Source organism: Peromyscus californicus, unplaced genomic scaffold (genome assembly GCF_007827085.1).
Source record: "Peromyscus californicus insignis strain IS unplaced genomic scaffold, ASM782708v3 Scaffold_10__1_contigs__length_136768540, whole genome shotgun sequence".
Taxonomy (NCBI): domain Eukaryota; kingdom Metazoa; phylum Chordata; class Mammalia; order Rodentia; family Cricetidae; genus Peromyscus; species Peromyscus californicus.
The window spans coordinates 97915235-97930753 of NW_026294391.1; the positions used below are offsets into that span (position 1 = coordinate 97915235).

At 38.6% G+C, this 15519-nt stretch overlaps 1 protein-coding gene across 1 annotated transcript in view; it reads left to right on the forward strand.

The window, feature by feature from the left end:
* Positions 1-2540, forward strand: part of Slc6a14 (solute carrier family 6 member 14) — a 30637-nt gene extending 28097 nt beyond the window's left edge. The window contains exons 13-14 of the mRNA XM_052746724.1: positions 1235-1402; positions 2394-2540. Of these exons, the coding sequence (XP_052602684.1) occupies positions 1235-1402; positions 2394-2540 (315 nt within the window). The remainder of the gene's footprint in view (positions 1-1234; positions 1403-2393) is intronic.
* Positions 2541-15519: the final 12979 nt, after the last annotated feature.

Genomic DNA, 15519 nt, shown 5'->3' on the forward strand with positions numbered 1-15519 from the left:
GGCAATGCAAGTGTTCCAGAAGTTAAAGTGTAATGGTTTCTTTGGTTTCAGAACCAAACTAGGCTGCAGCAAATTCAAGGCCAGCCTGGGCTACAGAGTGAGACTACATATCAAAACAAGAAAATGTGGTACATGTACACACTGAACTCTGTTCAGCCATATAATAAATAATTAAATCTTTACAATTTTGACATGAATGGGAGGGAAGAACGTTAGCATAGTAAAAGAAATATTGCAGAAACTCATTGAGATGAGGAACCTAAATAAGTTATGTAGTTGAAGTGAGAATAGAATGGCTATAGTCAGAGGTCTTGAACAGTGGAGATGGGAGCTGATGAGTAGATACTAAGTTACAGTTCAATTAGAGCAAGACATTCTTCTATATAATTGCATAGGAGGGAAACAATGGACAATAATGTACTACATAATTTAAAAATTTATAATAGAAGAAATTATGAAAATAATTGCCATAAAGGGTAAATAAAGTTTTAGGCAATATTTAGCCTGGTATACACATTATACAGTATGCTCATGTATGAAAACTTAATAGGGTACTCAACTTACGTTAATTTTTATACTTTTGATTATCTGTTAAAAAGGAAATGGCTGGGCACAGTGGTAGACATCTTTAATTCCAGCACTCAAGTGTCAGAAGCAGGAATATATTTCTGCGTTCAAAACCAGCCTAGTCTACATCAAGGTCAGCCAGAGATATAGACGGGCAACCTATTTCCAAAAACAAAAGAAACAAATTAGGCTACAGGGTTGACTCAGAGGGTAAGAGCACTGGCTGCTCTTCCGAAAGAACCAGGTTTCATTCCCAGCACCCACATAGCAGCTTACAACTGTAACTTGAGTTCCAAGGCATCTGCTGACCTCTTCTGGTATCCGTGAGCACCAGGCCTGCACATGGTGCACAGACATACATGCAGGCAAAACATCCACACACATGAAATAATACAAAAGTAAAAACATCAAAGGTTTAACAGTAAAACACACCTCAGGTTTATAATTCAATATTAGATCTTTTATGAATAAATTGAGGCTTTAAATTTTTCAAAGTAAAAATAGAAATTTGGTTCACTTCATATTGTTGTCTTCTGGCCTGTTATCCATTTATTTTAGTTCCTTAATTATAGCTTCATTTTATTATTTGATAAATTTCAAATTATGACTCATTTATTATATCAAGTCTAATTTTTAACTTGGTCCTTTTAATGCTTTACTTTCTTAGGCCATTCTCATCTGGTCACTGGTGAAATTTCACAGACCTGATTATGCTGACATTCCATATCCTGACTGGGGAGTTGCTCTAGGCTGGTGTATGATTATTTTCTGCATTATTTGGATACCAATTATGGCGATTATAAAAATAGTTCAGGCCGAAGGAAACATCCTTCAGGTAAGCATATTCAATTCTTATTTTATATAAGCACTTGTGATAAAATGCAGATTAATTATACAGAAGAGATAAGAGAGTACATGGGTTGAAAATAATCACTTTTCCTTCCCTCTGACTAGTTCTACACCCAATAGTATCATGTTTGACATTATTTTATATATATTATATATGGTAATAAGATAATATATATATGAATTTGTGTATCTATTTGTATTTTACTATAAGTTTCTTGTAGAAGCCCATTACTGTATCCTCAGGCCCTATTACATTCCATGTAGCAATGGTGATCTCTGTATTTGTACAGTCACCCCTGTGTATGTCAAAAAGCACATGACTAATTTACTTCTATATGTAACCTCTCTTGAATCTTCATCTGGCTATAATGCAAGTCCTAATCATGTATTTAAATGGAATGAGATTAAATTGTCTTGCATCCTTTGTAGCCCTTGAATCATCTTTCTTCTATGGAGGCCTAGGGTAGTAGAGCTAAGTATTCATACTAGAACAATGACAAGATAGGCTTAGGGAGTTAATTTCAAAAAATTCCTATGCAGATCCAAGAACAGATCCAAATAAATGGCTCAGTACCTGGAAGTCCCTTATCTCAGTTTTTGAAACATATTCCAGTGCACAATAGTTTAGCTCTCCATTTGACCCTCTGTGACAAGGACTCAAAGGAATTCAGGAAAGCTGCTTAGAGTGACATCATTACTCTAATGGGCTCATATACCCTTCTTCTGAATTCATTCATTATGTTTGGGTTAGTAGAATACTTCTATTAACAATTAATGACAATTTACTTGACTACAATTTCTTATCCAATGGTGTTTTAAGAATTTAGGCTATCACTTCTTTACTCTTCTGTGATTGTTATGTCATTGTTGCTAGCAAAGGCACTTACAATAGAAGTGTAGTTTAATATTTGCTTTTTTAAATGGATGACATTTAAGTTCTTATACAAGATTTTGTTGTTGTTGTTGTTGCATTTCAGCGTATCATAAGCTGCTGTAGACCAGCTTCTAACTGGGGCCCATACCTGGAAAAACATCGTGGAGAGAGATATAAAGACATGGCTGAACCTGCAAAGGAGACTGACCATGAAATACCTACTATTAGTGGCAGTAGAAAACCAGAATAAAATGTCCCTTTTGAAAATATCTAGTTGTTATATAATGTGATTTTGTAGAGTAGGGGAATTTTTTTAATTTATTTGTGAGTTAATCAAGTGGGGAAATGTACATGCCATGCTCAGTACAGGGTTGTAAGTATTTTTTTCACCTAATCAAAAATGAAATATAAAAATGTGAATTTATGAATGTTTTATAATGTACTTGTGTACCTTTAGGATTAGCTATTTGTTAATACATACACCCAGTTCTGTTTTAAAATGACATTTTGTAAATATGACTAATATTTCGTTCTTTTTTTTAGTATACTGAAGGTTTCCTGTGACATGATTAATTAGGAAATAATCATGCTTTGTATTTGATGATTTTAAAGACATTATTTGTTTCTGTAGTCTTAATATGCACTTTTCTTATTCATAGAATGAAGAAACAATAAGTCTATGTAGTTAAAGGCAAGTGTTTCACAATTAAAGACCTCATGTATCAAAGTCACAAATGGGACCTGGAGAGATCACTCAGTGGTTAAGAGCAATGGCTCTTGCAGAGGATGTAGGATCAATTCTCAACATCCACATGGTGACTAATACTGTCTGTAACTCCAGTTCCAGGAGATCCAGTGTCGTCTTCTGATCTCCATGACACTGTATGCATATGGTGTATGTACAATGCAGGCAAAAACCCATACACAGAAAATAAAAATGAATCAATCTCCTTTAAAAAAGGAATGTCACAAATATGTAGGGAGAGGACTGTATATGATATGAGGACTGTTTAATACCTATGATCCAAATATGTCTAAACATGTCATCCATTTATTACAGTTCAGATTTTTCTATGTAAACTTTAAAGTCATACTCTTTTTAGAGTGAAATGAGACAAAAAATGAGAAACAGGTGGCCAGAAAGGGATAAGTCTAGAAAATGAAATATTGAAATTTTGAATACATCTTACCCTTCATAATATTTTTCTTTTTTAGGTTATATTTGGAATAAAACCATGGCTCATTTAATTTCTATTGAGTTTCAAAACATAAGTAGTTCATTATATTCTCTGAATTCTAGATTTAATTGCAGATAGAATTTGGATGAAATTATTGCTGATCTGGCTTTTTTTGATAATGATATATGTCTTATATATCAAGGGCAATAATCTTGTCTATTATGGATTCATTTTTGCCTAAGAGTAATAAAGTATTCATATATTAATTGATGTTAATTGTTAATTAATTGTCACTAATAAAATTTTTATACTCTGGTTTCCTCTCAAATGATGATACCTTGTGCTTTATTATGTATTTTTGACATATGATTTAAAAATCACAGTTTAAGATAATTGAATCTACTTTAAATAGATAGGGAACATTTCAAGAGTCGTGCTGAGGATTAGCAGATTACAAGACTAAAATTGTAAGTATCATTTTCTGTGGATGTACATTTGCATTTGGGGGAGAGTGAGTCCATTGTTTTCATGAAAATGTAAAAGGAACCTGTGACTCAAAAAACAAAAGCCTTTTAAGAACCATATACTGCTAACTAATTTGTACTTGGTAACTGAGTACCAAAAGGGAACAATTTTCTCATGCATCAAATCTCCTCCTTCCTTCTTTTGATTAAAGATTAAAGGAGCAAACTGATTAAGGTGTCTCTTTAATTAGTACAAGTAAGTGATTCTGAAAGGAGGTGGTATGCAGGCCTGACACTAGGCCTATAAGTAATTCATCTCAATAATTCACATATAAGATGAACTTGTGTTGATATTTTGAAGGCTCTTTGTGGGTAGATCCAATGGTATGAGCAAAAATAAAGAGATTAAGTTCTAGTTACACTTTATTTTATAGAATATTATGTGAGATAGATGAGAGACTAAAGCTTAGAAATTTTTTTCTTCATCGTAATTCAAATTGTATTAAAACATTCTCCCATTGTATTTTGGTGCTATTTGAGGGTTGGAGTTTTCACTAATTACATATGTGCGTGCAAATTTTAGAGGTGACATTTAGAATCTGTAGAGAAAATTTTGGCAGAGAGAGGATATAATGGAAACAAATGCTTTTCAAAATCTGGCCAAAAGGAGTAGTTAAAGACTTGTATCACTACCTTTAAGTGTGAAAAAATAGATCTTAATCACCATCTTAATTTATGGCAAACATATATTGCAGGGTGGCAAATGACAGCTCTTCTTTTCATTTTAAACATTTTATAATACTAGTAAGTGGTCGTTTGCATAATAGACAACAGCTCCATGTAATTCTCCTCACTTTGGTTAAACTCGTAGGCAAATGAAGGCTGCAATCAAGGAGATGAAGATTTTTTTAAACTTGAAGTTATCATTGCTGTTTTGTCAGCTATAAACTTTTGAACTGGCTTTCCTTCTCTGTACTGTATGCTTCTACATCCCTCCCCTACAATATGTATTAGCCAATGCATGTAACTGATTATTGAAATAAAATGTAAGCAAAGCAGTAAGGATCTGGAATCTGTATTGGACACCTCCACTCCTTTAAAGAATATCTCTTTTGCAAGAAACATAATCGGTTCAATCCCATCACAGCTTTAATCATTACTGTCACTACCATCGTTCACAACTCTTGCAGTGGGATTCTTAATTATTTTCACACAGCCATATAGGCCCTTGATCAACATGAAGTGATCCAGTTTGTCAAGCTGGCATTCTAGTATTTTCATATTGAGCAATATCTTCTGTTTATCAGCAAGTGTCTGCGTGGAACCAGTTAAAATTTTGCGATTGAACCGGTGGAGGATGAAGCGGTGCTTCTACTTTGTGCTGGAGAAGATGGCTTGGATGGCCTTTTATATGTGATTATCTGGATAAGAAATTATACCGTTGTGGTTTATCAGAGCATGGCAATTTCTGGATCTCACCTCATGCCAATTTAATTATAAAAACCAACTGATTCACCCTAAGAGCTAGAGATTAGAAATGTGTTGAAGGGTGACCCTGATTCACAAGTATGCTTTGTTTATGTGTAGACTGAGGGGGAAAAAAAGCCATAGAAGTTGCTTTGTAATATCAAAGTGCTATATTTTTACAGAAATTTTATGGGAATTCTAGTAGTAGCCTCCACCCATGCCTCTGACTTTTTTTTTTGTTTGTTTGTTTTGGTTTTTCGAGACAGGGTTTCTCTGTGTAGCTTTGCGCCTTTCCTGGAACTCACTTGGTAGTCCAGGCTGGCCTCGAACTCACAGAGATCCGCCTGGCTCTGCCTCCCAAGTGCTGGGATTAAAGGCATGCGCCACCACCTCCTGGCAACCTTTGACTTTTATGTAAAAGCACTGCACTTGAAATTTTCAACACCAAGCAACCCGCATTTAGACCTGAAATAACTGAATATACATAAAGTTCCCACTTAGCAAGCTGATAAAAAAAATAGAATAAAAATAAAAGAAATGGGATCATGGTGGCCATTCATGCAGTTGCCTGTAAAGGTGATTACACTTATGTAGTTCAATGGAGCCATGGCAGAAGAAAAACAAAACAGAGTAAATAGAAACTTGGCTATGGGATGGGGTGGTTTGGAGTGTAATAGGGAAAATGAGAGAAGAGGGATTGATTCCTAAAATGAAATCATAGTTTTAAATTAAGATATTCAGTCCACTTTGGATTGATTTTTTGTGCAAGTTGAAAGGTAGGAAATACACTTCAAGATGGAGGGATAGACAGGAACCTTTCTGAAATGAGACTGCAATAACACAGGAAAGAGCCCCAAGAATTAACAGATATAACTACACGAAATGAAAATGGTTTTTTGCACAGAAAGTAAGTTATCAGAGGAGCAAATAGCTTGCAGAATGGGAGAAAATCTTTGCCAGCTATATTTAAAGGGGGAACCAATATCCAGATTTTGCAAAAGACTACAAAATTTAAACTGCTGAAGTCTCCCGTGAATCAACAAATGGGCTAGTAAAATAAATTGTCTTCAAAAGAAGAAGCACAAATGGCCAACAGACATTTTAAAAAGTAGTTCATTTTTCTAACTACAAGGCAAATGCAAGTAAAACAACTTTGAGATTCCATCTCATGCCAGTTAGAATGGCCACCATCAAGAAAACAAACAAGAACAGAATTCCAAAGACGTAGGGAAAGAGTAACCCACATTTACTGCTGGTGGGCATGCACACTTGTAAATTACAGAAATCAATATTGAAATTTCTCTAAAAATTAAAGTACCATGTGACCTAGATGTGCCATTCTTTAGCATACTTCCAAAAGGACTCCATATCTCATCAAGAAGATTATTGCACATTCATGCTTTTTCCTTTCTATTCACAATAGCTAAGAAATGGAGCCAGCATAGATGTCTGTAACACCAATTTCTAAATGGTCTTTTAATAAAAAATTCCAGAGCCTGATACTGGGGTGAAAGCTGAAAGATCAAAGAAGCAGAGCAAGCCACAGCCACCACCTCTTACCTCACCAACTCTTAGGCCTGAAAAAGCTCCAGCTGAAAGGGCTTCACCCAAAGAGATGCTTCTTTCAGTTCCTGTCTCCTCACGTTTTATATACCTTTCTCAATCCAGGCATCACTTCCTTGTGTGCTTCCCAAATACTGAGATTAAAGGCATGAGATCTCAAGTGCTGGGATTAAAGGTGTGTGCTACCACTGCCTGATCTCTATGTTTAATCTAGTGGCTTGTTCTGTTCTCTGATCTTCAGGCAAAATTTATTAGGGTACACAATACATCACCACAGATGTCCACTAAGAAATAAATGAGTAGTGTCATTCAAATGTAAGGAAAAATGAAATTTGCATAGAAATAGATGTATCTAGAAGGTTAAATACTAACCAAAGTGACCCAAATTCTGAAAGACAAAAATAGCATGTTCTCTCTCACAAGCAGAACTTAGTATGTAATCTGTACATGCATAAATATAAATGGGTGTAAACATAGGTAAAGTCAAAACATCTAGAAAGAAAACAAGATAGGAGAGAAAAGAGATTCCCCAGGAAAGTAGAGGGGAGTAAAGAGAATACATGTGACAGAAAAGCTGAAAGTAGGGGGGCAGGGAAGGGAGGGAGATGGGGGTGAGGAAGAGAGAGGAGAACTAAGGTGAACCAACTAACGGCAACATGATTTGTTTGAAAATGCCACAATGCTACCCAATACTTTGCATGCTGATACAAAAAAAGAAAATAAAATAAATGGGCCTGTGGCGACTTCGTATATGGTTATCTGTAAAGGAAAGTATAGACAAGTCATTTATTTATTACACTTAAGTAGCTTACTGCAGCCAGGCAAGTTCCAAATCCTACCTCATGACAATCTAGTTAGACAAATTCACTGGTCCATACTAACACCTAGAGATTAGAAATACGTTAGGATGACCCAAGCTAAGATTCCTAGCAATAGTGGATAGGTAGCCTGAACTGGCCTTCTCCTGTGATCAGATTGGTGACTGCCCCAATTGTCATCAGAGAGCCTTCATCCAGTAACTGATGGAAGCAGATGTAGAGACCCACAGCCGAACAAACATTAGGCCCAGCTCAGGGAATCCTGCTGCAGACATGGAGGAAGGATTGTAGAAGCCAGAGTGATCAAGGATATCCCAAGAAAACCCACAGAAACAACTAACCTGGCTCATAGGAATTCACAGAGTCTGAACCAACAACCAGGGAGTCTGCATGGGAACGAATGTGTGGGTCTCCTCATTCCTGTTTTGGGCCTAGAGGGCCACTTGTCTGTCTGACAGTGATTGACAAGTGCCCATGACTTTAAGACACCTTCACAGGCTCCACTCGGGCAGTGGCTGCAGAGGATGAATGCCATGGGGACTCAACCCTAGATCGAAACCCTCTGCACATGTTGTGTAGCTTGGTCTATTTGTGGGACTCCTGGCAATGGGATCAGGGACTGTCCCTGGTGCTTTGGCTGGCTCTTGGGAACCTATTCCTCATACTTGATTGCCTTGCCCACCCTGAATACAGGGGGGAGGTGCTTAGTCTTGCTGCAACTTTATATGCCGTGCTTTGCTGATACCTATGGGAGGCCTGCCCCCTTCTGAACAGAAACAAAGGAGTGGATTGAGGGGTGGGGACAGAGGGGAAGTGGGGGGAGGCAGTGGGAGGAGAGGAGGGAGGAAAATGTGATCTGGGTGTAAAATAGATTAATTAATTAAATTTAAAAGAGAAATACATTGAAAGGAAACTGATTCACAAGTGTGTTTTGTGCAGGTACGGATTCAAGGGAAAATATGGAGGTCTCCTTGCAAAGCCCAAGTGCCTTGTTTTTGCCTTGGGAGGTATAGTAGTGGCCACCATCCCTGTCACTAATCCTGTGTGAAAACACTTCACTTATGACTTTAAATACCAGGACACTCCAGTTTAGAGAAGAAATAACTGAGTACCCATAAAGTTCCCAGTGGGAGGGTGTAGGCTGCAAGGGAGAAGCTAGAGAAGAGAAGGGGCCAATTTTTAACAAGAGACGGTGATGGTAGGGATTGGCACTTACAGCTTTCCTGTTCTTTCATGGTTAGTGAGAGGGTCCCTGGAAAGTTGATCACATCATTAGTGACCCATGTCTATCTTCTAACTGACCACAACTATTGAGTACAGTGCTGAAAGCCTGAGAAGCTCATGCGGGATAGACAACAAATGCCAGGACTCTTTGGAGGCCGCAAGCGGCAACTGAAGCTCTTCCCTGGGTTCCTTTTCTCTTTCTGTGTCTTACAATCACATGCCCAGCCACATATTCAGCTAGTTCAGTCTTAGCGCAGTCTAATCTTAGGCGGCTTACCTGGTGCAGCATCTTTAATAATGAAAGAACAAGAGTGATGGCAACAGTGCTCACATGGATGAATACGATGTTCATGGTTGCTTCCGGGTGCCAGTAGGCACCAGGCGGAGGGAGCCCCACCAGGCGGAGGGAGCCCCAGCAGCCGGATCTAGCAGGCAAGGTGCCAGAGTCTAAGATCAAGGATCTACAACTCCTTCACCTCCTGGCGATAACTGGCAGGAGCTGCCTGCCGCCCTGCCTTATATACTGCAGATGAGGTCAGTACTCTTCATTGAGACCTCATAATCCACCCCTGCTCCCCGCCGGTAGAACCGTCCTGGCCAATTTGTAGGGGGATGCATCCTGGCACTGCCTGACTGGGTGTAGGATCAGGGTATTAGGTTGGAGAGAAAGAGAGAATGAGGGTGGGACTTCATTACAAACGATGCTGAGAAAAGCACAGATTAAAACAGATCAATCAAATGTGTGAAGTAAAAAACATTCATCCCTCCTTTTTTCTTTAAAGATGTTTGCAATATCCATCATTCACTTGACCAATTTTTTAAATAACAGAAACACTCCACTTTCAATGAATTGTGTGGGTGTTATCCTTGGCAGTGGGGCCTGCTGTCAATTTGCAGAGAGCAAACCACTGACTTAGCAATACCTTGGGTTTTGTGGGGTATTTCCATGGAACCCCCTTGGCCAACAACTTAATTGAATGCAACCCAGACCTGCCACTGGAAACCTTGCCTGGCTACAAGAGATGGCCAGCTAATACTCTGTATTCCCAATTACTACGAGTCCTCTTTAGGATCACTTTCATAGATTCAAAGAAGTTTACATTGCACAGTTTCCTCACACCCCGAAATGCTTCCCCAATTCCAGCCGTCTCTCTCACCCCACCCCCATCTTGTTCCAGTCTGCTAGTAAGTTCCATTCTATTTCCTCCTTCCAGGAAGATCAATGAGTCCCAATGGTGGCTCAGAGCTTGTAGAAGTGGCCAACCAATGATTGGTCTAACTTGAGGCCCATGCCATGAGAAGGATCCCATGCCCAACTCAGGCTGGATGACCAGGAACTAGAATCTGGATAGCCCAGACACCTAGGGTAGAACCAAACACGACTAGAAAAAATAAATCAGTGAAATGATTCTTAATAATGTTCTATACTCATAGCTCAGGGGGCCTAGTCCAGTCATCATCAGAGAGGCTTCCTCTACCAGCAGGTGGAAGCAGATGCAGAAAACAACACCCAAACATTAGGTGGAGCTCAGGGAACCCCACAGAGGAAGGGGAGGAAGGATTGGGGGAGCCAGAGGGGTCAAAGACACCAGGAGAATGGTGCTCACAGAATCAACTAAGCAGGACTCATAGTGGCTCACAGAGACTGATGCAACAATCACAGAGCCTGCATGGGTCTGTGCATACATGGGTTCTCTGGGTACATGCTGTGGTTGTTTAGCTTGGAGTTTTTGTGGGACTCCTAGTAGTGGGAGTCGGGTGTCTCTTACTCTTTTTCCTGCTCTTAGGACCCTTTTCCTCCTGCTGGGTTGCCTTGCCCAGCCTTGATATGAGGGTTTGTGCCATGTCTTATTGTATCTTGCTATATTCTGTTCAGTTGATATCTACAGGAGGCCTGCTCTTTTCTGAAGGAAAATGGAGAAGCAGTGGATCTTGGGAAAGGGATGTTGAGGGAGGGTTGGGAGGAATGGAGAAAGGGGAGGGGCATTCAGGATATATTGTATGAAAGAAGAATAAGCAAAAAGAAAAAATATGAAAGCAGGTTTTTTTTCTGTTTGCTTTGTTAATTTTGTTAAACATCAGTAATAAGTTCCCTTTCTGGACCTAAAACCTGCCCAGGCTTGGATTATTACTAGGGTTCACAGTACTGGACATGTGCTGCCTGCTTACTTCCCCATGGAGTAGGCCTCAAAGCCAATCAGAGGGCAGCTAGTTACACTCACCACAGTAAAGCCTCTTACGCAGGTGGGCATATCTTGCCCAGCAGGTTGGAATTCTGGTTCTAAGGGTCCATAGCTCAGTAAGACCAATGGTGTCTTTTTCCCCCAGCTACCCACTCAGTACCCTCAGGTGGTTTGAGTGCTAGCCAACATGGAGGAAGTTTAGAGCCCACTGCCAGCCTGTTATCTCTGTATCTTACAACCAAGATATGTGGTCTCTTCCATAATATGATCTTATCCTTTAGTTCTGGTGGGCAGCCAAAAGGGTTGACAAGAGCTTGTATTGTTTTGGGAACTTCTGTGGCTTCCTTGACCCACACCTGTGGAGGCACCTGATATCTGTGACTGGGAATTATGTTCAATAATCCGTATTATCTAGGAGCATTGCCATCAAGTCATGCTGGATAACTATCTTCAATCCCTCTTTTATATTTTTTATTTGGGTTACAAGACAGTAGGCTTCTGCTTGGCTTCTTTAGACTCCCTTTAATCTTATTAATCCCCCTGTCTTTGCACACACTTTTCTTCTCAACCCTCCTACTTCCCTTTCTGCTTAAGCCTTACTGCCTACACTAGTCTACTTCTTTTCATTCCTTCTACCTGCGTTCTACTACACCCCTTCTTTTCCAGCAATCTCATCATTGTTCTTTCCTATTTTTTTTAACAAGTACTTGGTGTTAAACAACCAGAATCAAAGGGTCAAAGGTAGGATTGGCATATGAGATAGAACATACAGCATTTGCCTTTAGGCATGGATTACCTTGCTCAGCATATTGTTTTTTTTCTCTCAGTTTCATCATTTCATTATTTTATTTTTCATTACAGTTGAGTAAAATCTCACTTATGTATATTTGGAATATTTTATTATCCATTCACGAGTATATTGTTTTTTAAATTTTTTAAAAGATTCTAATTTTTATATTTATTTTATAAAAAATATTATACACACACATATGACTGATTGTCCACATATATGTATGTGTAGTATGTGTCTCCAAGAATAAAGAAGGACCAGATCCCCTGGAACTCTGGTTACAGTCTGTTGTTAGTTGCCGTGTGGGTGCTGAGAACTGATTCTGAGCCCTTTACAAGTAAAATCAATGCTCCTAACTCCCAAGTCATCTCTCCAACTACAAGATCTCTCTCTCTCTCTCTCTCTCTCTCTCTCTCTCTCTCTCTCTCTCTCTCTCTCTCTCTCTCTCCCTCCCTCCGTGTGTGTGTGTGTGTTTGTGTGTGTGTGTGTGTGTGTTTGTGTGTGTGTGTGTGTGTGTGTGTGTGTGTGTGTGTGTGTGTGTGTGTATGTGTCCACAGAGGCCAAGGGAGGACATTGGATCCCCTGGAGTTCCAGGTGGTAGTGAACTGCCAAATGTGGTTATTGGGAACCAAACTCTGTTCTCCTAGATGAGTAGCAAGCAACCATTGAGCAATATCTCCAACTCCATTACATCTTAGTACATAAATAAACTGATTAGTTTAGGGATCCTTTAACCTAACTTTATGTTGTTAATGCTATAAATACATGCATATATATGCTGTGGGATGTCCTGTATGCTGTGAATATATGTTGCTATGATTGATTGATAAATAAAATGCTGATTGGCCAGTAGCCAGTCAGGAAGTATAGGGGGGACAAAGAGAGAAGAGAATTCTGGGAAGTGGAAGGCTGAGGCAGAGAGACGCTGCCAGCTGCCATGATGAGAAGCTGATGTTAAGATACCTGTAAGCCACAAGCCATGTGGCAACTTATAGATTAATAGAAATGGGTTAATTTAAGATATGAGAACAGATAGTAAGAAGCCTGCCATGGCCATACAGTTTATAAATAATATAAGTCTCTGTGTGTTTAATTGGGCCTGAGCAGTTACAGGAGCCGGGTGGATACAGGAATACTCCAGTTACATATATATATATATATATATATATATATATATATATATATATATTATTATCTTATAAAGAAAACATTTATTTAATTGGGGTGGCTTGCTTACAATTTCAGAGGTTAAGTCCATTATCGTCATGACAGGGAGCATGCAGATGTGGTACTGGAGTAGTAGCTGAGAGTCCTACATCTTGCAGGCAATAAGAAGTTGAGTGAGACACTGGATGGTATCCTGAGAATAGGAAACCTCAAAGCCTGTTTCCACAGTGACATACTTCCTCCAACAAGGCAATGCCCACGCCAACAAAGCCACACCTCCTAATAGTGCTAATCCTTATGAGATTATGAAGGCCAATTACATTCAAACTACCACATATATCTAACATAAATATAATTTGTACTAGTGTCTTTTACAAATACTTTCATACTAAGAAAATAAAAGAGGTAAAAACTAAATTTGTATATTTTTACATTCGCTCATCTATTATGTGGTGATATTTTATTTGTATGTTAATAAATAAAGTTTGCCTGGAGATCAGAGGAAATAGCAAGGCATTTTAAGTAAACACAAAAGTCAGGCAGTGGTAGCACACACCCTTAATCCAGTCATTTGCCAGGCAGAGTCTGTGTGTTCAAGGACAGACCAGGGAATACAGCCAAGTGTGGTGACACACTAATTTAATCCAAGTACCAACCATAGAGACCTGGAGGTCTGTACAGACAGGCAGTGACAAGGAAGTGAGGTATCTGGGCAAACAGCCAATGAGAGGGCAGAACAGCAAAGTAATAAAAGCTTGGGTAAACAGGAAGTCATGGGATTTTGGAAGTTGCAGAGCTGGTGAGGTAAGGTGGTTGGTGGCTCTCACTGTTCCCCTGATCTTTAAGGCTTTCACCCCTATATTGGGCTCCATGTTTTTTATTTAATAAGACCACTTAGAAATTAGGCTATATATTTACTTTTATCAAAGTACTTTATTGTTTTCATGTTGTAAATTACTATCTAATGGCCTTTGTTTTCAACTCAGAGTAGTTCATGTGGGACAAGTCTGGTGGTAATGAAATGTTTTGACTTTTTTTTTAAATGTGAAAATGTCTTACTTTCTTTTTAAATATGTTTTTTTTATTTTGTTTTATTTTTGAGACTAGGTCTTACTATGTATGTCTAGTTAGCCTGGAACTTACTATGTAGAACAGCCTGGCCTTGAACCCACAGAAAATTGGCCTGCCTTTGCTTCCCAAGTACTGGGATTAAAGGCATGTGCCACCATACTTGGCACTCCTTAATTTAAATAGTATTTTTTCTTAATACATAATTTTCAGTAGACCATGTCTTTTGCCACTTTAAATATATTGTCTCAGTATCTTCGAGTCTTTGTGGTATCACCTGAGAAATCCACTCATAAATGTACTGGGATATTTGCAGATAATGCTTGCTACTTTTACAATTCTCTGTATTTTATTTTCAGAAATGTTATTATAATATATTTTGGTGTGTGTATCTTTTGCTTTGTTCTACTTGATAGTTATTCAAGTTTGTAAATTTGTATATTTTCTTAAGTCTGGGAAGTTTCCTGTCATCATTTCTTCAAGTTGTCTTCCTTCTCCTTGTGTTCCTGTCTTATTTTGGATCACTCGAGGGTATACCACAAATCTATTAGGATCTATGTGTTGCTTTTGAAAAAAAAGTTACTTCTCAGGCTTGATCATTTCAAGTATTGTCAACTTTGCTGAAACATTTGCCTTTGCCTAATAGTGACTTTCCCTATTTCTATGCACAGATTAAGTATTATCTTACATGCCCAAAATGAAGTAATGGTACATTTCAGTGATCTACTTTCTCTGGGTTTCTAACAATGTGAGTTCAACTTGATAACTCCATGGAATGTATGGTTTCCCAAGTATCTGTCCCTTAAGAAAGCATTTAGTGATGATCTCATTTTTTTTCTCATGTTAAGATGATATGAAAATGTTAGAAAGCTTGGCATGTGTGTGAGATAGTTTTCATAGGTTGAATCACACACAACATAAAAATATTACAGAGAATTTCATTAATCTAAAAAATACCTCAAAGGCCTGGCAATATTGCTCAGTGCTTAAGAGCATTTGCTCCTCTTCCAGAGGCTGCATGTTCAGTTCCCAACATTCACATGGTGGTTCACAACCATCTGTAACTCCAGTTCCAGGGAATATTATGGCCTCTTCTGGCCTCTGTGAGCATGTACCTTGCAAGTGGTGCACAGATATAGAAGCAGGAAAAACATCAATACACATGAATAATATTTAAAATATCTCAGAAAGAATGTATTTGTCTTCCTTCCTACTGCCTAACTTTCATATTTCCAGAAAGTGCTATGCAAGCTGCTGGGGGAGAAAAGATATCAATGGCCTTATCCAGTGCTGGACACTGAATGCTA